Source organism: Pelodiscus sinensis, chromosome 7, assembly GCF_049634645.1.
Source record: "Pelodiscus sinensis isolate JC-2024 chromosome 7, ASM4963464v1, whole genome shotgun sequence".
Lineage (NCBI taxonomy): Eukaryota > Metazoa > Chordata > Testudines > Trionychidae > Pelodiscus > Pelodiscus sinensis.
Genome location: NC_134717.1, coordinates 16775158 through 16800840, shown reverse-complemented (window position 1 = coordinate 16800840; position 25683 = coordinate 16775158). Strand labels below are relative to the sequence as shown.

At 42.1% G+C, this 25683-nt stretch overlaps 1 protein-coding gene across 5 annotated transcripts in view; it reads right to left on the bottom strand.

The window, feature by feature from the left end:
- MGAT5 (alpha-1,6-mannosylglycoprotein 6-beta-N-acetylglucosaminyltransferase) overlaps positions 1-25683 on the bottom strand; it is a 272734-nt gene that overhangs the window by 146281 nt on the left and 100770 nt on the right. For all 5 annotated transcript variants that reach the window (XM_075933279.1, XM_075933275.1, XM_075933278.1 and 2 more), the window contains 2 exons: positions 21759-22154; positions 7615-7782 (listed from right to left, as the gene is read on the bottom strand). In XM_075933279.1, coding sequence (XP_075789394.1) covers positions 7615-7782; positions 21759-22116 — 526 coding nt within the window. In that variant the 5' untranslated portion in view covers positions 22117-22154. The remainder of the gene's footprint in view (positions 1-7614; positions 7783-21758; positions 22155-25683) is intronic.

Below are 25683 nucleotides of genomic sequence, written 5' to 3'. Positions count from 1 at the left end.
ATGAATGAATGGTTTTGAGAGGTGTTAGCCTGAGAATGCAGCATCAAAGGGCTGAAGAAAGCGTCCGGTGCCAGTGCAACCAAAAGGTGTCAAGTGGAGAAAAACTGGAGACTGGAGGTCCACCCTATGAGATCACTGACAAGCACCTGGCAGCCACCCTGAAGACATCAGCATGATGCAGCAATTCCCATAGGAAGAAATTCCTATAAAGATTGGACCAAAAGACTATGGAGTCAGAGTCCAAAATTCTGCTGCCAGCCCACCAGGAGCTTCAGATGCGCATCTGATCAGGACTTCGCTCCCCACTACAATCACTTGTGTATAGAATACCTGGCCAGTATTCTGTCACAAGCAACTTCCAGGCTGGTAACTATTACCTGAATGAATGGATGAATGATTGAATGAATGTTTATATATTATTATCTTTACAATAAATGTGGCTTTTTGCCTTATCCCCCTCATAAGATCCTGCTTACTTTTACTGGTACAACACTTTAATCTGACAAACAGAAGAGAGTTCTTCAATCCACAAATTGAATCAATACAAATGCCCATGACTAAAAGTAAACAAACGATACAAACAGAAAGCTTCACACAGGAAAATTAATTTCACTGGCTTGACTTCTGGGGTTAGTCCACCTTTCTCGTGTCATTCACCTCAACTGTATGAATATATTCCTTTTGTCTATGTAATTAATGGAGAATCATCATTTGTATTTTAAAATAAAAGCTTCTATTCTTGTGTGTTCAAATGGCATGCATTTACACAGTATGTTAATGTTTTACTTTGGCACTGAATTATTCAAAGAGAAAATAGCATTACGCTTTTTAAAAAGTGTTCCCTAAATAGTTACACACACACACACACACACACACACACACACACACACACACACACACACACACACAGACCACTGCACCTTCACATGCTACCAGTCAATTTACCCTATTACATGATTGCATTTTAAAATTAAGTTTTGTAAAGCATACTGATGTTTTCTTCTTATGAGCAGCCCCAGTATCCATTTACTAATGAAAGTGGGAAAATGAAGCGTATCAAATGAGGGGAAGGAAGTTATACTTTAACCAAAAATACTTAATCTCTCCTATAGTTGCTCAGGTATATCAACTGTACAATAAATTTCAGTACAAAAAATTCAGTAAAATAGACCTACATTTTGATTGAAGAGATACAATAATACAGATCCCAGTACAGTTAGTCTCTCTGCTACATATGATATATTAAAGAAAAGGTGTCAATTGTATATGTTGTAATATCCTTTGTGATTGGACCTTATGCCCACATGGAGCTCCCACTGACTCTGGCGATAGATCCCTTCTATATCACCGGAGTGTATGTACATGGGGTCAGATTCCAGAATTAAAGCTCAGGCCCACTGACAGAACTTATGCCCAGGGGGCTGCGATAGTGGTCAGCCCCACTGTTAATGCCTTAACTTACTGTGACAGCCTACTCCATAACAGAAGCAATCAATTTTTAAGTATCACACTGCACAGCACACCAATGAAGGAAGACTGCTGCAATGCTCAACATTAAAAAAAGCGAATTCGGCATTTTATAATTATTTTTGGCATTATAAATATTCCAATTTGCTGAAATTAAACCTACCTCCAGAGCCCAAAAGCAGCATCAAAATAATAATATGAAATAGTAGTTTTAAAATAACATTAATAATAGATTAAATACTGTGGTGATGTGATCTCAAGAGATACCAATAATAGTGTAGACAGAGTGTTGAAATTACTATTGTTCTTGTTAGTTACTCTAACAGCAGGATTTCATGAACTGTTTGTCTAAAGCTGTCACTGAAACACTGTAGTAGATAAAACAGAAAAATGCTAAAACTCATATGTTTACTTTCCTATAATTACCCAGCATGGAAATAGCTGAATAACCAAAATAGATTCCATGGATAATGCATTAGTTACACTCCTGTGCAACTTAAGTTAGGCCGACATAAGCTGTACTATAGACACACAGTCTTTTCTATTTACTTATGTCACTCGGGGTGTGAATAAACCACCCTATTGGATGACATAAATTACACCAACATAGCATTCATTTGCATCGTGTTATGTCAGGGCAAGAGCTTCTTCCACCGACAAAGCTTCTGAGGTTTGCAGAGGTGGTTCTATTATGAAGACATGACAGCTCTCTTCCATTGGCAGAGAGCATCTTCACCAGATGTGCTGTAGAGGTGCACCTGCAGCTCTACAAGTGCAATGCTGTACATGGAGAAATGCCGTTAGCCTCATCCAACCTTTGTTCCACTCACCTGTCCTGTGCTGCCCTGAGGCTACCTGGGAATTCACAAGTACTTCAGAGGCACCAAAGAGACAAATTATTTGGTCTTTAAACAAAAGACCCCCAGGTGCCTGCTGAAGACTGCACAATTTAGTCCAGGTATTTCAATTTAAAGAGATAACTTAATGACAATGAAAGATGAAAGTCGGACAGCCCTACAGAATCTGAAGTCCTTTTCTTTACACAGAACAAGTTCACCATGGTAACAGCTGTACATATATAGTGTATGTAGCAGTTGTGAAACCTACCACAAAATGACTGCTGACAAACATCCATGTCTTTTCCATTGGGCCTACAAGTGTTATAACTGTGAAAGGAACAAAACCCAGAAGAAAATGGACAGAATAACTCCATCCTCAGTAGGAATTGCCGAGTAACTTTTTATGGCCTCTATTATATAGATGGGCAGATTACATAATCATTGTGGCCCTCCTGGGCTTTAAAAATCTATGGACAGCATTTAATTAAAACTTAAAGGAGAAGACTCTTTATGGCAATTGTGCAGCTCCTCTACTACCTTTGTATAAGCCTTGAACTAACATTAGCACTGAAAACCCTATCAGACTTCTGCCCAAGCAGGATGCTGCCTTGTTAGTCTGTTAGTCACTTCTTACATTGGAAATGATGCTGTACAAACAAGGAAATTAACAGCACGAAGTCCATTAGAAACTTAAGATAGTGTCCCAGTTTGCTCGGTAGTATCACTTTCTCCCAGTTATGAAACTGAATTCACTACTATGGAGGAAAGAAAGAAATTACGTGAATGAATCTCCCCTCACCAAAGTATTTAGAACCCTGCTTGAATAAACAGACATCCAAATAGGCAATACAAAAACAAGTTGACTATGAAAAATCGGTAGCACTGTAAGGCTCTTTTATGGACTAAAATCTTGATTGGTGATTTATCTTATTCATTTATTTTTTTCTTCAAAAGCAGAACAAAAATAATTAACTCAGAAAAGCTTTAAGTACTAATTTGAGCGAGATACATCTTAACCTCTGACTCATGTACCTAGTAAAAGGGAAGATTAATCTAGAAATTGATAATGTAAAAATCAACACCTGAAAAGAATAATGAAAATGGTATATTATACCTGCCACACTACACACAATTATCTTAGCAGTAAGACAAAAGAGGCAGCATGTTACTCAATAATAGCAGTATGTCTCAAGTGACAGCCATTACAGGTTAACAGCCTGGGAAGTGCCATATTCCCCTAAAAGTGCCTTGTTACAGTATCTTATTTTTTATTAATGAATTCAATTTCATAATCAGGGAAAAACTGATATTACTGAGCATTCCTAAGTTATTTTAGACAAGTGGTTTTCAAACTATGGGTCATGACCCAGTACTGAGTTGTGGAATGTCAAGCGCTGGGTCTCATTGCTGCAGGGGGATTAGGTAATGAGTGGGAGTGCAAAGGCGGGCTACCTGCCTCTCCTGGCACCACAGACTGTGATGCCGTGGCAACAGACCCAACTCCTAGGTATGTGGGGGGGAGAGGGAGGATCACACAGGGCTCCACGCACTGCCCCTGCCCTGAGCACTAGTTTTGCATTCCCATTGGTTGGGAACCTGCTGCTGGCTGCTTCTGGGGCTCAGCATGGTCTGCACTGCCAGGAGAAGCAGGAAGCCTGCCTTAACACTCTCACCGCACCACTGACCAAGAGCCGCTCGAGGTAAAAGCCCCTCCTGCCCAAGTGCTGACCCTACCCCCCAGCAAGAGGCCCCTCCTACGCTCCAAAGCCCTCGTCCGCATCCCCATCCCAGAGCTCAGATGCTAGTCAAATTCGAGATGTTAAATTGCAGGTAATTGACTAATCGAATAGTGGATGCACTTTGCATCGACTGTTAGACTAATCAATATGGCGTCTCCCTCTCTGAAGTGTAGAAACACTAGGACTGTTGCAACATGTCACATTATTGGATTTTAAAGTGAGCAGACAGATCACTGTTGCACCCACTGTTGCCCCAAATTCTGTACAAAGTGGGCCATGTGAGGTGTAAAATGAAAGCTTATGCTCTACTAATTCTATGTATGACACTCATGTACTTGGTATGATTTCTGTATGTGGAGTTACGAATTGGGCACTTTTCTTGTATTTAGAATGTTCTCTGTCTGGGAGGGAGCAACGGGCCTGGACTGCCTATTGTAAGGAAGGATTGTTCAGTGAATAGCTGTGCTAACTAGCCCTGTTCCATGGACAGTGGCTCTCAGAGTGGCCAATGCACACATAAGGAATGCGTCTAGAAGCCTGCAGACTAGCCACTGCATAATGGCTACTTGCATGTGAATCAAACAGGTCACTAGATCATGTGACCGGCTCCAATTTGGGAGATACCAGGAATATAAAAATCCCATGAGGGCATCTTCATCTTGTCCCTGATTCCAGATGCTTCCTTGCTAGGGACAGAGAGCCAGGAAGGATTACTGACCCATACGGATACAGGATGTACACCAGAGACTTCTAAGCTAACTGTTTGTAACATCTCTGCTAAGAGCCTGCATTTATTATTAAACATTTAGATTTTAGATTCTAAAGGATTGGCTCGGTGTGCTCTTGTGGGTAAGATCTAAAGTATAAATTGACCAGGGACTGTGGCTGGTTCTTTGGGACCGGGAGGATCTGTTTGGAGTTGGTGAGATTGAGTTTTATAACCTCTCACCTGTGTGTAAGGTCTGGGGCTGTTTGTGGCACAGGGAAACCTGAGGTGTCTGAGGGGTTTTGCTTATGAGGCTTCCTGCTGGCCAGACTGGCAGCTGAAATGCGGTGTGTGACTGGTCTGTGGCCAATTTGGGAAAAGTCTCCAGCCGAGGGCTGTAAGTAGCCCTGGTTTTGAGCAATTTGTCCTGAGCTGAAGCCCTAAGTGACCCTGGGCTCTGCAAGGATCTGCTACTTTGAAACGTCACCATGGGAGCCCGGAATCAGGCTCCCCGGGGTGTTTCAAAGCAGCAGTACTGGCCCCAGTCTGGCCCCAGGCTCCATGCGGCACTGCTTCTTTGAAGTACCCCCTTCTCTTCTCCCCCTCCCATCCTTGCTTCTGCTTTCTGATAGAGGCAGCAAAGGGGGGGGGGGGGGAGCAACTAGTCAACAAGCTTGTTGACTATCTGATAAGCATTTGCTTATCGGACAGTCCTTGGCATCCCTAAGTTAAATTATGTTGAGTCGTGGGCATCACTTATTTTCTTCAACTGGGTCAAGAGAAAAAAAAAGTTTTAAAACCACTGCTTTAAAACCTAAGCACACCAAAGCTCGCCAGAAAGCTTTACTTGTACCAAGTGTCAAAATTATTGAACTGTACCCAAAACTTTAGGGTCATGTTTAAAAAGCCACAAATTATTTGCTGGGTGAAATTTCCTAGGGAACTACACAAAGTAATATGAGTAGATTTCCACTAACCTCCTTCTCCATCCATAACTAAAGTTCTTCTTTCTTATCAATTCAGGTATTGTACGGCCCACTTTACCATGTTATCTAAGCACTCACTCTCTGCATACCCACAACCACTCCCTCCCTCCGGCTGTGGCCCAACTCAGGCCTTAGTTGTACTGCTTTAACAATAGTGGATTAAAACAGTACAGCTCACAGTGTGGAAACAGTTTTATTACTATAACCATGTCTTATATCAACATAGCTGTTACCATAGGGAAGGAGAATAAACTACACCAATATAAGGCAACATTATACTGACACCACTGCACCCAAAGTACTGGTTGTACCATTTTATTTGGGGATGAAAATTACACCCCAATCTGGAAATAGTGATACTGATACAAAACCTGGGGCTGTGTCTACATTGGCGCGATATTGGCTGTACCATTAAAATCTGCAAAAGGACAAATTTACATGAAACCAAGGAACTAAACATTTTGAGATGGGGACAAAGTGTTACTGTGATGGCTCCTTTCCCCAATTTGTCCCTATATATTTTGAAAATGTGTTAAATTGGTTATGCGGGATTAACACTGTTTTAAATCCGCTTGCATGGTTTTCGAGTACCTCATTCCAGTTCTGTTAAAATTCAGTCCTTGCCTGCATAACCGCACTCAAACTAGTCCATTCCCTATTCACAAGTCTGTTGCAGCAGAGGCCGACAAACCTGTGATGCAGTGTGAACCATGTGTAGCAGCTAATTTTCTACTCTAAGAGGAGACCACTAGCTCACACCTTTTTATAACACACATGCCATTTTTATTTTTGGTTTCCCCAAATGAAAAGCAATTAATCAGGTTTACCATCTTATTCATGAAGAGCTCGTAACATGTAGTGCTTTCAACTCAAGGGTATCAGTGTTGAAATGGTGCCAAATTGGAGTGACTATACCAAATGAATAACTTGACATGACTTAAACACAGCCAAATAAAGGATTTTAGGAGCAGGTCCTCTGTAAGCAAAAGCAAACTGATGCAAACTTGATGAACAATTGGCAAGGAACACGGACTGCACTAAGTGTACAATCAATACTAGACCTATTGGTCAGTAAATATAGGCCCATGCAACAGTAAATAGCATTTGAGTGAAGTTCCAGTATGGAGCACAAGCTGACAGGGTCATCATAACCTAACAGCAGGGTGTCACGCATAAGCCAGAGTGAATGATTGATGAATCTGTGGATTTGGGGTGATCTTGGGTACCTTCTCTCCTAGCCTCTTCCAGAAATATAAATTATGGCAGGCTTTTAAGACAAGTGGCTCCTCTAGGAAAAGAGGATATAAGAATCAAAATAAATTCTTATTTGGTGGTGGGGATTCCTTAATTTGAGCACCTGAAGAAGCCAGTGATGCTTCTTTTATTGATTATGAGACTATGAACCAGAAGGCTTTCAAGGCAAAGACGACCTTGCTTCAGGGGAACAGACCAGAAAACTAAGAACCACCACCTTCTGTTTGCCAGGCAGGAACTGTGGGGGCCAGCACAGGAATGTCTGTGTATGTTTGTAGAAGAGAGGCTCATTTAAGGAACTGTAAACTGTACAGTTTCTAATGTATTATGTCATGTCTAACATAGGAGCTATGTGTTTGATGTAACCCTTTTTACCGCTGGTGTAATTCCTTCTCAATAAGCTTGCTGTGCAGGGTTGGGTTAAATTCTCTGGTTTGACCTTTTTCACCAACAGCACCAATAATTAGCTTGGGCAAGAGCTTTTAAAGATCCAAGAAGGACAAGTGAGGGAGAGAGAGAGAAGGGGTAGGCATAGGCGCATGCCCTTCATTATCCAACCATCAGTATTTCTGGGTCTTCGCACAATAAAATGAAGTTATAATTCTAAACAGTTTTCAACTTACCTGCTACGTTGAGCTTTTCAACTGCTCCTAAGCTGGGAGCAGCAGTGGCAGTACTGTTGGTAGAGTTTGCTCCTGTGCCATTAATTACAAGGTTCTCCACCTTGGACTCTAGCTTGCCAATACGCTCCAAGATATTATCCAGTAAGACTGCAAGAGTTTTCTTTAGATCTATAACAAATGAAAAAAACATGTAACATCACACTGGATATCACACCAACACATACGACGCCCATCACGAGCACTTCAGAGAGATCAAATTAAAGAGAAGCACAACCATGGTAAGATAGATATCTTTTCACTATCCCAACCACAGCAACTGTCTTAAAACTGGGAGAGAAATCAGACTGTATTTAGAAATCTATTGTGGAGCTCCTCTCATCATATGAATATTTTAGGGCTATCAAATACTGCAGTTAACTCACACAATTGTCTCAAAATTAATCCCTATTAATCACAGTTTATCACACTGTTAAACAGAATACCAACTGAAATTTATTAAATATTTCTGAATGTTTTTCCCATTTTCAAACATATTGAATTTCAGTTATTAGAATACAAAGCATAACTAACTTTACATTATTTTTGATAAAAGCGACGAGGAGTCCTGTGGCACCTTATAGACTAACTGAAGTGTAGGAGCATAAGCTTTCGAGGGCAAAGACCCACTTCGTCAGATGCATGTAGTGGAAATTTCCAGAGGCAGGAATAAATATGCAGGCCAGGATCAGGCTGGAGATGGCGAGGTGGATCCAATCAAGGAGGATGAGGCCCACTTCTAGCAGCTGATCTGGAGGTGTGAATTCCAAGAGAGCAGAAGCTGCTTTTGTAGTTAGCAAGCCATTCACAGTCTTTGTTTAATCCAGAGTTGATTGTGTCAAACTTAAAGATGAACTGTAGCTCAGCAGTTTCTCTTTGAAGTCTGGTCCTGAAGTTTTTTTGCTGCAGGATGGCTACTTTTAGATCTGCAATTGTGTGTCCAGGAAGATTGAAGTGTTCCCCTACAGGTTTTTGTATGTTGCCATTCCTAATATCAGATTTGTGTCCATTGATTCTTTTACGTAGACCCACTTCGTCAGATCTACATGGGAGGTCCATTTCCTGGACACCACGATACAAATAAGTGACGGTCATATCAATACCACCCTATACCGAAAACCTACCGACCGCTATACTTACCTGCATGCCTCCAGTTTCCATCCCGGACACACCACACGATCCATTGTTTACAGCCAAGCACTGAGGTACAAACGCATATGCTCCAACCCCTCAGACAGAGACCTACACCTACAAGATCTTCAACAAGCATTCTGTAAACTGCGATACCCACACGAGGAAGTGAGGAGACAGATTGACAGAGCCAGACGTGTACCCAAAAGCCTCCTGCTACGGGACAAGCCCAAGAAAGAAACCAACAGAACACCACTGGCCATCACCTACAGTCCCCAGCTAAAACCTCTCCAACGCATCATTAGTGATCTTCAACCCATCCTGGACAATGATCCCTCGTTTTCACAGGCCTTTGGAGGTAGGCCGGTCCTTGCCCACAGACAACCCGCCAACCTGAAGCATATTCTCACCAGCAACTACACACCGCACCATAATAACTCGAACTCAGGAACCAATCCTTGCAACAAACCTCAGTGCCAACTCTGCCCACATATATACACCAGCAACACCATCACAGGACCTAACCAGATCAGCCATACTGTCACTGGTACATTCTCCTGCACATCCACCAACGTAATATATGCCATCATGTGCCAACAATGCCCCACTGCTATAGCAAAATGCAGGACAATGTAGCACTTTAAAGACTAACCTTTCAATTTGCTTTTTTATTTCTCTGGGCGCATCTGCTCTAATCCCACTGACAGAGACCAGAAGCTTCAGGATCTCTACCAAGCATTTATAAATCTCAACTACCCACCCAGAGAAATAAAAAAGCAAATTGAAAGAGCCAGACGAATACCTAGAAACCATCTACTTCAAGACAGACCCAAGAAAACCAACAATAGAACACCACTTGTCATCACCTACAACCCCCATCTTAAACCTGTCCAACACATTATCAATAAACTACAGCCTGTATTGGAACAGGATACCATACTCAAAGAGGCTCTGGGAGACAGACCCATAGTCTCCTATAGACAACCACCTAACCTCAAGATGATTCTTACCAACCACCACAGGACATACCACACTAATACCAACCCTGGTACCTTCCCTTGCAACAAACCCCGTTGCCAGCTTTGTCCACATATTCATTCTGCTGATACCATTATTGGACCTAACCAAGTGAGTTATAAGATCAAGAACACATATTCCTGCGCATCCAGAAATATAATCTATGCTATCATGTGCCGAAAGTGTCCGTCTGCTATGTACATTGGACAAACATCTCAGACACTTCGCCAAAGGATTAATGCCCACAAAACAGATATCAGACAAGATCACAAAGAGAAAACAGTTTCTTGCCACTTTAACCAGAAAGGACACTCTCTAAATGACTTAGCCACCTGCATTCTGCTACAAAGACCTTTTACATCTGCACTTGAAAGGGAATCCTCTGAACTGTCATTCATGTTAAAATTCGACACTTGCCAACAAGGACTTAACAAGAATTTGAACTCTCTCACCCATTACCAAGACAGTTTCCCCAATTATCACCTGTAATACCATTAACTCACAAACATCCCACTCTCCCTACCTTTAATATCATCAATTCACAGACACTTACCTTCCTTCCTCCCCCTCCCCCCCCCCCCCGCATCCCCCTTCTGTTCTGCAATGTGATTTGTCCTTTTCATATTTGTTCATTTTTTTAATTGTATCCTTTGGTATATATGGTTGTGACTACTTTCTTCCACTATTTGATCTGAGGAAGTGGGTCTGGCCCACGAAAGCTCATCATCTAATAAACCATCTTGTTAGTCTTTAAAGTGCTACATTGTCCTGTATTTTGCTTCAACTACCCCAGACTAACACGGCTACATTTCTATCACTATTCCACTGCTATATACATCGGCCAAACAGGACAGTCCCTACGTAAAAGAATCAATGGACACAAATCTGATATTAGGAATGGCAACATACAAAAACCTGTAGGGGAACACTTCAATCTTCCTGGACACACAATTGCAGATCTAAAAGTAGCCATCCTGCAGCAAAAAAACTTCAGGACCAGACTTCAAAGAGAAACTGCTGAGCTACAGTTCATCTTTAAGTTTGACACAATCAACTCTGGATTAAACAAAGACTGTGAATGGCTTGCTAACTACAAAAGCAGCTTCTGCTCTCTTGGAATTCACACCTCCAGATCAGCTGCTAGAAGTGGGCCTCATCCTCCTTGATTGGATCCACCTCGCCATCTCCAGCCTGATCCTGGCCTGCATATTTATTCCTGCCTCTGGAAATTTCCACTACATGCATCTGACGAAGTGGGTCTTTGCCCACGAAAGCTTATGCTCCTACACTTCAGTTAGTCTATAAGGTGCCACAGGATTCCTCGTCGCTTTTGCAGATTCAGACTAACACGGCTACCCCTCTGATTATTTTTTATCTTTTTTTCCCAAGTGAAATGATTCGTAATTAGGGATGTTAGATACAGTACAACTGGATAGTCGTGCAACCACATGAAATCTTATTGGTTACATGACTACTAGATAGTCCCTGGGGGCGGGGCCAGCAGCCAGTGTGCTCCCAGCCCAATGCCCAGGGAGCCCTCTGCAACCCCGTGCTGTTGCCTCTCTCTCAGGGTGGCAGGCGGGAGCCCATTTAAAAATCAGCTTCCCACGATGAGTGGCTGTTTACCGCCCTGCACTGCTGCTTCTGATATAGTAGCAGCAGCCTCTGCTCACAGAAGTCCGAGCTCTAATAGAGGCAGCAGTGCAGGGTGAGGGTGGGAGAAAGGCAGGAGGCACTGCTGAGCTGTGCTGGGGGTAACCAGCTTTTAAGCAGCTCCCCCTCACTGTCTCTGTAGGAAGCAATAAAAGGGACCCAGGGGGTCTGGACCCGGCACACATGGGAAGCTTGCTTGAAAACTGGCTTCCGCGTCTGTATCAGCTTTCGCCTGCCCCCTCACCATCCATGTTGCTATCAGAGGCAGTAGCATGGGGGTGGGGTGGAGGACACATCTGGTGCTCCTGGGGAGCCAGCTTAAAGTCAGTTCCTCACAGACACTTACTCCCAGTTCCCTCCCTTGCTGCCTCTGATACAGAGGCAGTGAGGGGGTGATGCGCATGTAGTGGGCAAGATTAACCAATAAACTCAAACTTATTGGTCAATTGTGTAGTCTAGTAAACATTGACATCCCTATTTGTAATCAAAAGAAACTCAATTCACCTCATACAAGTACTGTAGTGTGAACTCTTTCTCGTGAAAATGCAACTTACAAATATAAATTTTTTTGTTGTACAACTGCAACCTAAAACTTTAGTCTACAACTCCACTGAGTTCTAGTACCTGCTCAGCCAATCACTAAGATGAACAGGTTTGTTTCCATGTACAGGAGACAGTGTTGCCTGCTTCTTATCCACAATATCACCTGAAAGTGAGAACAAGCATTTTCATGGCACTTTTGTAACCAGCATTGCAAAGGTATGTGTGTGCCAGATAAGCCAAACATACATATGCCTCTTCATGCTTTGGCCACCATACAAGAGAACATGATTCGTTAAAACAATGCGTTAATTAAATTAGTGACTGAACTCCTAGTGGATCTGTTTTACGCACATTCTCCCATATATTTCATGCTCTACCAACCTCTGATGATGATCCAGCACATGCTGTTTAAGAACACTTTTCACTGCAGATATAACAAAACAGAAAAAAGGTACTAATGTAAAATTTCTACAGCCAGATAGACCATTTGACCCAAAGTTTAGGAATCTCAAGCGCCTTCCAAAAATTTGAGAGGAGGGAAGTGTGCAGCATGCTTTCAGAAGTTTTAAAGCAAAACTCTGATACAGAAACTACAGAATCCAAACCACCAAAAAAGAAAAGCCAGCTGCAACACGGCCATGCAAAGGCCTATTCTCGTTTTCATGTGACATAATACTGCCCACTCCCTGTTCATAATCTCCTGCAAATGTAAACAAACTTGTTTGTCTGAGGTTCTGAACAAGAAGTAGGACTAAGTGGACTCGAAGGCTCTGAGGGTTTAACTTGCTTTATTTTGCATGCAGGTTTCTTTTGTACATCATTCTACATTTGCAAATTCAACTTTTATGATAAAAAGATTGCACTACAGTATTTGTAAATGGGGGAATTGAAAAATAGGATATCTTTTGTTTTCTGCAGTGCAAATATTTATAATAAAAATGAAGGGAGTGCTATGCTCCTTGCATACTGCATTGTAATTAAGATCAATTAATTTAAATGTAGAAAACAAATAAATAAATAAAGTGTTCTATTTTTAGCTGCACGTTTAATTGGGATTCAGTTTTTAATCACTTGATAGCCCTGGAATATTTACATACAAAACTAGTTGATAGCTCAATTAGTATTTATGATTGTCATGGAGAATAATTACATTAATCAAGACACAAAAATGAGATTAGAATTAATATTAGTACTCAGGGAAAATCTCATTTATGAACAAATTTTGTCCAAATTCAGATACAAGCTTCTCTGGCCTCAGAACTGCTCTATGTTTTGTGAAGCATATGCTAAGAAACATCACAAAGTAGAAGTTTATAATTTACATAACTGGCTATGTGTGTGCAGTTATAATTAAGACAAAACTGCATATATATTAAATATGCTGTACCTACATATGCTTATATAATCTGTACATATAGTAATAGATGCAGGTAATTTTCACACACACACACACACACACACACACACACACACACACACACACACACAGATATAATGGTGATAGAGTGGGCAATACACGTATGTTTGTAACCTATTATTCTCGTCGATGTCTATGAACTTGCATGTTCTTGTTTTAAAACTGGTCAAAATTAACAACCCTGACCACAGCATAAATTAAACTGTTACAAGTGATAAATGATTCCATTTGTAACATTGGCTACATAAACCCTGCAAACAACTAGAACTTGACAAAATAAGTACTGAATACTATGTAAATCACCCGGATCAAATTTTTTTACACTTATTATTTGTAAGCAAGGACACTATTTCCCTTGATGTACAGCATGGTACCCAAGTCCTTAAATTATACTCAAATTCTCTCAGCAAGAGATCTAGTTTTATATTTTTATAGCATCAAACGAATAGGGCATGGAATGTTCCAGAAAACAGAAAAAATCCCACCCCTATAAACAGAGCTCCGTTCTCAGTCAGACCAAGCAAAGCCAGCAATCAGGTTCTACACTGTTACATCATTAAGGCCCTACCAAATTCACAGCACATTTTGGTCAATTCCACAGACATATGATTTTAAAAATCATAAAACTTCATGATTTCTGGCACTGAAATCTGAAAATTTCATGGTGTGATAACTGTAGGGATCCTGACCCCTCCCCCCAAATGAGCTGGTGGGGTCACAAGGTTACTGGAGTGGGATTATAATACTGCTACCCTTACATCTGCACTGTTGCCGATGGTGGTTCTGCCTTAAAACATAAGAACGGCCATACTGGGTCAGACCAAAGGTCCATCTAAACTAGTATCCTGTCTGCCGACAGTGGCCAATACCAGATGCCAGAGGGAGGGAACATGTGATCCCTCTCCTGTCATCCATTCCACACAAACAGAGACTAGGGAGACCATTCCTACACATCCTGGCTAATAGCCATTGATGGACCTAACTTCCATGAACCTATTTAGCTCTTTTTTGAACCCTGTTGAAGTCCTCACCTTCACTATATCCTCTGTCAAGGAGTTCCACAGGTTGACTGTGGAAAGTGCCCAGCTCTGAAGGCAGAGATTCTGCGAGCAGTAGCACAGAAATAAGAAGGGCATGATATAGTATTTCCACCCTTACTTCTGTACTGCTGCCTGCAGAATTGGACCTTCAATCAGCAGCCACTGCTCTTCAGCTACCCAGCTCTGAAGGCAACAGCACAGAAATATGGCATGGCATGTATTGCCACCTTTACTTCTGTGCTGCCTTCAGAGATGGGCACCTGGCCAATAGCCACTACACTCCGCCTTCCCTGCTCTGAAAGTAGCACAGAAGTAAAGGTGGCAATACAGGACCCTCCCCTTGAAATAACCTTGTGACTTCTTTTGGGCCCCCTGCAACTCCTTTTGGTCAGGACCCACAATATGCGAAATGCTTGTCTCCCCCCATGAAAACTGTATAGTTTAGGGTAAAAACACAAAAGACTAGACTTTACAGGGGACACAAGAGTTCACAGTTCATTATACAGTTTTCATGGCTGTACAGACCCTGGCTTTTATACCACATACCAATGATGCTACACACCACTTGTGTTTCATCTCAGGGTAGGTTAGATCCATCTCACTAGAGCTATTACACACAAGTAAAGTGAAAAAAATCTGCATGTTATGAGGACAGAGTGACAGAGGAAGGTTATGAGGAAGTTGATTAACGAATATAAAAAAGTATAAAATTCAGAATTCAGAGAATGTAACAGAAAAGTTGACACACTGTCTTTACCTCACAATAATGTGGGAAAGGGGAGAAAAGGACAATTATATAAGGATTACAATGATGGCCTACACTTTGAATGTACTGGGGTTTGTCTATTTATGCCACTATGTCAAAGATTTACATGTATTCTCCAGATGCTACCATTACACTGTTAACCACCCCAAAATAGGCTTAAAATTTGTAATTATCTTCTTTTCATAATGTTAAAACCAAATGATTTTCTGATCTATAATTTCACATCTGGTAGAGTTTTCAATTATAAATTTATAAGCAGAAATTCTCTTGATTTACACTGGGCTTAATTTTGTCATATGGTATTTAATTATTCTCATGAGTTTTTAATGAGCAGTTCAACACTTTTTTGAAACAAGAAAAAGTGTATGTGGAAAGGGGTGGTAAATGTAAAGTTAAGGAAAGATACCTGACAGGAAAATGAAATCTCTGAGGACAGCTGACCCTTTTTTTGGGTTAATCAGCAGCCTTATTCAATGATGGGACCTAGGTTAAGTTCTGAATCAAAAGGAAGAGCACTACCTATTGAATAAACATCCCCGTTCTTTGCAAAAATCAGCTTTCTTTGTGGGAGGTCTTCCATACAACCAAACCAACTCTGCCTACCTTGTGATATTTAATGGGCTCATAATACAAGCTGGTATGTCTGAAGGCTGTCAGACAAATAAAAAAAAGAACAGAACAAGGGCTAGTTGTTATCTAAGCCACAGAGCAATATAATAGTCAGCTGCCTAGGGGATGGTGACCTCAACCTCACAAGCCAACACATTCACAGAAACACCAGAATCTTCTCAGAGGAAACAAAGCAATAATAGAAAAGGCAAGCCCTCCCAGCATCGCTGGCATCTGTTGTAAAGAGGTGCTTTCATTCCACACACACAACTGAAAGAGGATACCAAACGAAAACGAATGGCTTTTAACGACATGATCGTGCAGCTCTAATCTAGGGCATCATAATTTCCTTGTACAGGTCTAGAAGAAATAGCAGTAAGATTTCTGTTTGATAAAATGTTCAAGAGGAAATAATCTCAATGACTAATTAGCAATTAATCTGAGATAGCATAAAAGGAACAGACAACCGTCCACTATAATAGACTGCAAAGAAAGAAACACGCCATGCCAGGAGCTCAGTTACATCAGACTTTAAGAGACAGTATCAACCTGACTATCTACTGCCCACCCTTTTTTATTAAAGCAACAGTTTGATAACATGTCCAAGTGGGAACCCTTGCCCACATCTAAGGGTTTTATATATTAGTCACTATTTTAAAAAAATATTTTTCTTCCATCTATTTGTGTAAAGATCCACACAAATACGGGACAAATGAAATGGTGAAACTTACATATTGTGTTTTTGTCAATAGACAGGAAAAGATTCAGAGAAATATATTAAACTTAGGACTAAATACCTGATTTTACACCACCTAAAATAGTTTTTAAATGTATTTTAATGTAATCATGGTAAGATTCAGCAAAAATCAGAACTGAAATGCAAAAGATCAGGGAACACATGCAAGCAATGTTCAAGTTTTTCATTATTTTTGTGCAATTTCTTTTGTATCAATTCACACATCTAAACCGATACATGATTGGGGGTTTGGAATGGGTGCCATATGAAGTGCGATTAGAAAGACTGGAACTTTTTAACTTGGAGAAGGGGGATATGATAGAGTTTGTAAAATTATGGCAGGTATTCAGAAGGTGAATATGGAAAAATTATTTTTACTTGTTCCCATAACATAAGGGAACTAGTGATCAAATGAAAATAATAGGTGGTAGGTTTAAAACAAACAATAGGAAGTTTCCCTTTATGCTGTGCATTGTTAACCTGTGGAACTCCTTGCCAGAAGATATTGTAAAAACTAACAAGGTTCAAAAAAGAACTAGATAAATTCATGGAGATTAGGTCCATCAATACTTACTAGCCAAAATGGATAAAAATGATGTCCCTAAGCCCTGTTTATCAGGAGCTGGAACATTTGATTACCTGTTTCTTTTAACTCTCTCAATGGCCACTGTTGGAAGACAGGATATTGGGCTAGATGTACCTTTGGTTTGACCCAGAATGGCCGTTATGTTCACACATCCAAACTGACAGATCGTTTCTCAGTAAATGACAATGTTATATTTTAAACAGAGATGCTAATATATAAATAATCACAGGTTACCAATACTTATATCTGCAGCGACTGTAGTAAAAATCAGCCGTAGACTAACTCATACTGGGTTCTAAATAGTCTCTAAAGATCATGATGTAAATGAATTTGGATTCTGGACTATGCAAAATTGACAGACACAGCAATTTCACACGTACATATTGCCTTTTTCTGAAACTTTTCCAATTCTAATATCTCTTTTGAGATGGGATGACCAGATTTGCATGCAATACTCAAGATGTGGGCATACCATAAATGTTAGGAAAAAATAACCTCACATACAATGATGGGGTGTAAATTAGCAGTTACTACGCAACAAGATGATCTTGGGGTTATTGTGGATAGTCCTCTGAATTCTATTGCACATTGAGCAGATGTTGTCAAAAAAAGCTAACTGAACTTTAGGAGACAGTAGGGAAGGGCTATATAACATGACAGAAAATACCTTAATGCCAATATGTCAATGGTTCTCAACCAGGATCTTTCAGGGGGTACACTAACTCGTCTAGTTATTTGCCTAGTTATAGAAAAGGCTACAGAAAAAGCATTAACAAAGTTGACAAACTAAAATTTCATATAGACAATGACTTATTTGTCCTGTTCTACATAGATCTGGGATTCTCAGACTTCGGGTGAGTTTGTTTTAATAGGGTCATAGGAGCCAGCATTAAACTTTCAGGGGCCAAACTCCAAACTCCACCAGATGGGGCTGAACCAAAGTTTGAGTTAAGTGAGATGAAACATGGGGTATGTAAGACACAGACTCCTGAGAAAGAAACAGTAATTTGGAAAGGTTGAGAACTGCTGAGTTATGTAAATAAATGGTATGCCCACATCTGATGTACTTCGTGCAGTTCGGGTCACCTTATCTAAAAACGATACACTAGAACTGGTAAAGGTGAAAAGAAGGGCAGTAAAAATGATTCAGGGTACAGAACAGATTCTATGAGAGGAAAGATTAAAATGACTGGGACTGTTCAGTTTCCAGGAGACAACTAAGGAGGGGTGACAGATAAAACCACAGAAGGCCTGGAGAAAGTCAGTAAATATTATTTACCACTTCAATAACAACTGATGAAACTAACAGCAGGATGTTAGATATAGTTTAATTTAATAATCATGTAACCATACCAAATCTTAGGTGGTTACACAATTATGCAATAGTCCCTGGGGGCAGAAGAAGCAGACAGTGCACTCCTGGCCTGGCCCCCTGCTATCCTGCGCTGCTACCTGTCATACAGAAGCTGCAGCGTGGGGGAAGGGAAGTAGCCCAACAAAAATGGAGCTCATGGGGAAGGCACCTCTTCCTGAGCACCCGCTCCTGCCTACCCCCCCAGGAAAGTTTGCAAGTCATTGACTACTTGCTTCCCCCCCTTTGCTGACTCTGAGAGGGTAGGGGGACAGGAGCTGTGCCACCTGTGCCCTCTCCACTGCCTCTATCAGAAGCAGCTGGGGGGTGGGGAATAGGGAAAGCTCCTGAGGCTTGCTGTGGGCAGAGGCTGCTTTGGCAGCAATCCATGGTAGCAGGGGTCCCAGCGGGGAGCTGGGCCTCCACCGTAGACAGGTGCTGCTGTTGTTAAGTAGCTCCTGGCCATGGCTGCCACAAACAGGGCCTGGTATCAAAGCAGCCCGTTCACAGCGGACAGGACTGTCTGCAGTGAACAGGGGCTGCTGGACTCAGCGCAAGCCGGGACCAAGCAGTTGCGGGCTCGTGCTGGTCCAGGATGCTTTGCCTCTGTATTTTGAATGGACTAAGAGCCTGGCCATTCTTACTATATTTAAAATGTAGAGCCACAGCATAGATGGCTTCTGGAGCCAGCATGAGCTGAAGTTGCTCAGTCCTGGCTCGAGTCGGCTCCTGGAGCTACCCCCACAGTGGCTCTGCACAGCAGTCCTTATCAACTAATTGTGTAGTCAATGCAAATTGTATGGACTACACGATTAGTCAGATAACCGCAATTTGACATCCCGACTTCCCCCTCCGCGCTGCCTCTGTGCGAGACAGCAAGGCAGGGGGCAGGTGGCTCCACAGATCTGGCACACTCGGAGAGCTGGCTTAAAAGACAACAGAAAGTACTGTGTCACTGAACACATAGTCGACCTGCGAAACCATCAAATGTTGTGGAGCTAAGCATACAATTCTTTTTTAAATCTAGTTAGATAAGTTCATAGAGGATAAGTACAATCAGTGGCTATTAGCCAAGATGACTGGGGTGGATCTCCACGTTCAGGATGTCCCAAACCTCCACCTGCCAAAAGCTGAGACTGGACAATAAGGGATGATAGCTTGAAATGACCCTGTTCTTTTCATTCCCTTTAGCATCTGGTACCAGCAACTGTCAGAGACAAGATATGGAGACAAATGGGGCATTGCGCTGACCCAGTATGGCAGTTCTTATGTTTTTAAATAATAACACTGATATTCTCTATTTTATTATTTATCCTTTTCCTAATGTTTCCTAACATATTCTACTGCCACTGTACACTGAGCAGATGTCAGAGAACTATTCAGCATGACTCCAAGATTTCTTTGTTGAATGCTTGCAGTTAATTCAGAACCCATCATTTTGTACATGATTATTTTTCCAATGTGCATTTACCTACATTGAATCCATCTGCCATTTTGCTGGAAAAGTGGTAAGAGGTGTCCTCCTCTCCCTGCTGTAGGGAATGGGTGAAGCACAAGTCTAAGGACGGCTCCACCCAATGCAAAAACTGAATCTGCCAAGCCATACAAGCCTACTTTCTCAGCCCATGAGGGTAGTGCTTACAACTCTAACGGGTCCCTTCCATCTCCTAACACAATGTCATGGAAGCATGTTTCAGAACCATTGTTAGATGAGTGTTCCATATGAAACCGAAGCTTCACCATGTCAATAAAAGGTTTTACTTTTCTCCACCTAAGCAAAATAAGTACAGGTTGAACCTCTCTAATCCAGCACTCTTGGGATCTGACCGGTGCCGAACCAGAGAATTTGCTGGATCACGGAAGTTCAAAATTGTTTAGCAGCATTACCAAAATTTCTTCTTGGAAGAAATTTAAGGGTAACTTTGAGCTAAATAACAGCACAGAACACTGAGAGACAGGACTGGTGGCTGTAAACAAATTTTATTGGACTGCGGGAAACCTGGCCACATCCATAATAAGTAGACATCTAGCTAACAAAAAATCATGCCCGACTATGGATGTTGCCAGACCAGAGATTGCCAAACTAGAGAGGTTCAACCTGTAATTTATCAGCAAGGTATGCAACTTTGGATTTTTCCAATAAATATGACTTCCTTGAATTAAACTGGATCTCTGTTTGGGATCATCTCTGATATTTGGCATATTCACTTGCTTTCTCCAGCCCAGTATTGCTGAATGTTGGGGCAACACATACTTGATCTTTCTCTGCTGTTTATATCCTCTTCAGTGTAAACCCAGCTGCTGTAACTTCAAGTTTATCATCACAGGAATGTGATGCATTCTGGTGACAATTTGTATGGTGTTTCTAAGACATTTGTGTAATTTTTAGGCATATTTAAAACTCCAGCACCTTCCCCTTGTACTACTGACACTTTTCTATGTATTTTCCATGCATTCTCTCAGGTTCTGGGTTTTGCAAGGTTTTATATATTATCCAATTCATCTTTCAACAAAAAAGAATAATGTTAACTGAAACTAGAACATTTTCAGAAGATCTCTCTGGCAAGTCTGAAAAACTAAAACTTTGGTTCTCAGCCAATGGAAAGGCTTGGCATTGCTTTGGTCACTGCCAGCTATTAATAATCTTAGCTTGGAATTTTTCTGTAAAAATAGAAAAAAACTGAAGCATCACATTCAAACCACAGAGGCAGAGCTGAGCCTGAATACAGAAAGTACAGACTAAAATAGGAGATCGTAGAGTAGTTGAGGATTTGTGAGAAAGTGAATTGATTGTTCCTATTGATGACTGGTTATATTCTGTCTGGTGGACAGAAAACCCATCACCATCATTTAGTACACATAATTATTTTAAAAGAGAATCAATGCAGTTCTGGAGTTCCTATTCTAAAGGCAAATGTTTATTGCTATGCTTGAATATAAATGTTACAGTTACAGAATTAAATGGTGCATTTCTTCCCCACAACCATCCATTCTTATGGAAACTGTATAGCTCCACTGAAGAAAGCAAAGGCTTTCCAACTCTGTAATTTAAGCTTTTAAAATGGCTCCCTGCAAACACCAGCTCCTGGGGAGCTGGCTGCCCCCCTCCAGGTGTAACCATGTAACCGCTGAATTTTTTTGTGGATATACGTTTATTTTAATAAAGGCATTTTAACATCCCCATTGAAAAATGCAATGAAAGAACAAATTTACTAGAATTTTCAAGGAAGCTTCCAAGTATTCTAGAATATTCACTCACCATATGCTGTCATGGTCCCAACATAAGGCCCATCAACCACATTTCTATTTTCTTCTGCCAGTGCTTTGATATATCTTTTACTGAGATCCAATATTTGTTCACGAAGCACTGAACTGCTTTCATGCTGAGTTCGCTGTTGAATAGTAAAATGCAGAAGCATCATTCCCCAAATAAAGCCAAAAGTCACCAGAAAAAAACCAAGTTTCTGAGAGGATAGTTTCCATGGAGTAAAGAATGCCATGGCTTCCCAACAAGCTTCACAATCACTGTGCAGGTTCTTAAACCATGAAGCCAAGGAGTGAATACATGGTCCTGGTATATAGCTCACAAAGCAGGAAACAGTCTCATTCTGGCGCATTAGTCAGCATGTTTCCTTCTTTCAGTTCCATCCTGCTGCTGCCAAAACAAAAGAAAAAAAATGTGGTCACCACCATAAACTTGGAGTGTATCTGCAAGTTGTATGTTGTTTGTACTGTAACTTTCACAAAATATGAATAGACAACATACTTTCTTTGTACATTTGTTATATTTATAATCTGAATCAAAGCAAGATCAAACTGGGAAAAGATTTAGAAAGAGAAAAGATTAAACCCAGTGTGGAACTCCTTTGAAAAACTGGACCAAATTCAATTCTTTTAAAAAATTTACGAACTGAATTTCAAGGAAAAGTCATTTCAGTGCAATGGGTGAATGAAGATCTTATCTTTCCAATACAGTGGATTTTAAACAATCCTATCTACCATAATTCTTTTCTCAGGGAACAAGTAATTTTAGCTGGCAGTGACAGCGCTATTCGTTTCCTGCCAGAGCAAGGGCATGTGGCTAGATAGGTGATCAGGAAAGTGGATTCTCTCAAGGGAGAAGGGAAAAAAACATTCTCTATTATTTAAGCAGATTACAAAGTCTCCTTGATTACTTTACAGGTATTCAGAAGATTGGAAGATCTCTTACTGTTCTTGTGCAGCCTCAATACCCTGTGGCACAGAGCGATAGCCTCAAAGAACTCAGTTATTTCATGACTAAGTTCGATGAGTACATTTCTGTGCCACGCTTACAAACGTCAATACATTTCTGACGTGTTATACTACACCTTTTGTGTTTTAAAATGCTCTCACTATTCTTGTTTCAGCGCATGTAATTTCAGTAAAGAGTTAGTTAATGACCATCTAAAAATCTATTAGTGGTTCCATCTTTGTAGAACACATTAAAAAAACACCCAATTATTCTGAAAATATTCATTAATATTAAAGAGCACAAAGAAAGCTCTTTTAGGAATTTGAGGGTTTTTTTTAAGCATAGAACACAGCAAAAGGAAATATACCAAAAGGAAATTAAGTGTAAACTATCATTTAAAAACAAACAGATTTGGTAAAGCTTTATCCTTCAACTTCTATAATGCCATCTGGGAACATTATAAACACAATGATATCTTCCTATTTTATACCTATTTTATATATTTATACAGATAATGTAAAAGTTGTCAGTTTTAACAGAATAGCTAGAGCAGGGGTCGGCAACCTACGTGAGCCAATTTTGAGTGGCACACACAGCGGGAGCTCAGACAGTCCCTTCAACGCACAGCGGAGAGCCTGTCCTGCCGCTGGAGACTTGTGGATGGTGCACAACGGCAACACCATCTCTGGGGCGCAGGAGGGGAGGCTGCAGATTGGGCTGCTGGTGGTGGTGGTGGGCATGTGGGGGCTCAGCTGGGCAAGCTCCTCCGGTGGCTGGGATTTGGGCCACATGGCCACAGCGGCTGCTCCTCCAGCAACTGGGACTGGGGCAGCTGCTCCTCTGGCAACCAAGGATGTAACAGTGTAGTCAATTAACCGATAAGCAAAAGCTTACAGGTTAATGCTGGGGACTACAGGCATTTCCCTTCCTCCTCTCAAACCAGTACATTTTTAGCAGGCTGGCCAGCAGCCTGGCTCAGTTCTGGCTGATGCCGGATCCAGGACCTACCCCCTCTGTGGCTCTTCATTTAAAGTGTATTAGGAGCCGGGTGGGCAGGTAGCCCAGCTCAGTTCCAGTTCACACTGGGTCCAGGAGCTCAGACCACCTCCTCCCCCTCCACCCCCAAAAAGGGGCTGCTGCCACCCCGCACTGCTGCCTGTTTATCAAAGGCAGCAGCACAGGGCAACAAGCAGTCAGCCCACAAAAGGAGCTGGTTTTTAAACTGGCTTCTCTCGCAGACTGGCTCCCTGCCTGGCACTCTGCACTGTTATTGGCCCTGCCCCTGGGGACTATAGAATAGTTGACTAATGGATTAGAATTCATGAGGTTACTCAACTATTCAATTCACCGATATTTAACATCCCTACTGGCAACCCTGGTTGCTCTGGGAGCTGCAGATGGAACCGGCTGTGGTGCCGGGCCTGCTGGGGCAGCCTCACCATGGCCCCAGTTCCTGTTCTGTGGCAGCCAGATTGCCAAGCTAGCAGAGCTGCATGGCAGATGGCTACTCCAGAGGTGACCAGCCCGCATGGAAGAGAGGGGCTGCTCCGGGGGCTGGGGCTGCTCCAGGGACAGCTAGACCACACTGGGGAGCAGGCACCCCCGAGCTGGCTGTTGGGGGCAGGCTGGAGCTAGGCTGGGGCATGGCAGCTGCAGGGAGGAGGGGGACTCGCTCTGCAGTGCTGTTTTCCTGATTCAGAGGAGAGAGAGTGGGAGTGCGGAGCCAGCTTTCAGCCCCTCTGCAACCTTCACCTGCAAGTCCCGTCCCCGCCACCTCCAACCCCTGTTGCTCAGTCCCAGCCCTGCAGCCTCAGAGCTCCCTGCTCCACTCTCCTCCCTTTCTACCTTGCAGTGCCCCTGGCAAGTAGGCTAAAGACAGTGTCGAAGTCACACGCAGCCACCGGCACCACTACTGCCAGGCTCATGCTAGAGGGTGAGTTCTTGCCCGGGCTGCCTCTCCAGGGCTGGGTGGTGGCAGGGGCGGCTGAGGAGAGAGGAAAACGCATGGGGGAGTGTCCCCCTACCCCTAAGCTGTGTTGGCCCCTGGGTGCCTGGCAGGAAGGTGAGGGCACCATGGACTGGCTCCCCACAGGACCCCGCCCCACAGCAGAGCTGGATATCCCGGGGTCACCCATTCCACTACCTTGTAGCCAGACAGGAACCCCCCTGTAACATCCATCTTTGCTTGCCTGGAAGCATACAGGGCACACAGAGCAGTAAGATCCTTGACAGAAGGCCCGGATATGCAGGCTGCTGTGACCCTGGATGACTGTAAACAGAGATATGCCAATTGCTGACCAAGAGGCTGCAGAGGAGTGCCCTTGACTGAACCCTATATTGATACGAATACACAGCCATCCGCGGGGGGAGAAATCTCTCTCCCAGTAAAGAATGTCCAGTACTCACAATTTAGTTATCTCTCTTGCAAGTGTAAATTAAGTTGAAACTCCCTTGTAAGAACTGGCGTCACAAAGACGGACCAACACAATTTGGCATCTTAGATAAGAAAGACGATATGGGCCCCTATGAGCGTCAATCTACCATCTATCTGCTGGTCGGGTTAGGTGATTGGACTCCCGAGATTGCCCACTTCGTATTCGTCTTTCCTAGGAATTGAGGGACCGGCCCTGGCCTGATACGCTGGAGTTGAGAGGCACAGAAGGGGGTAAAAATTGTACCTGGATGTGGTCCTTTGTCTTAAGTGTACACATAGACTTAGAGCTCTTTAAAGATTAAGCTGTCACTTGGTACCATTATTTCTATTTTCTATCTTTATTTTCTTTGTAACCATTTTTAAGATCTATATTTGCTAGCAGTTAAGAAATAGAGCAATAGCCATTGTAACCATATGATTTATAAGCTTCTTTAATAAACCTGTAACTGTTTAAGCTTTAACCTGACTCCTTCAGTTGCTGTAACAGAACCAAGCACAATTTAAAAGAACTTCAGCCGGTCATAAGGGACAGATATA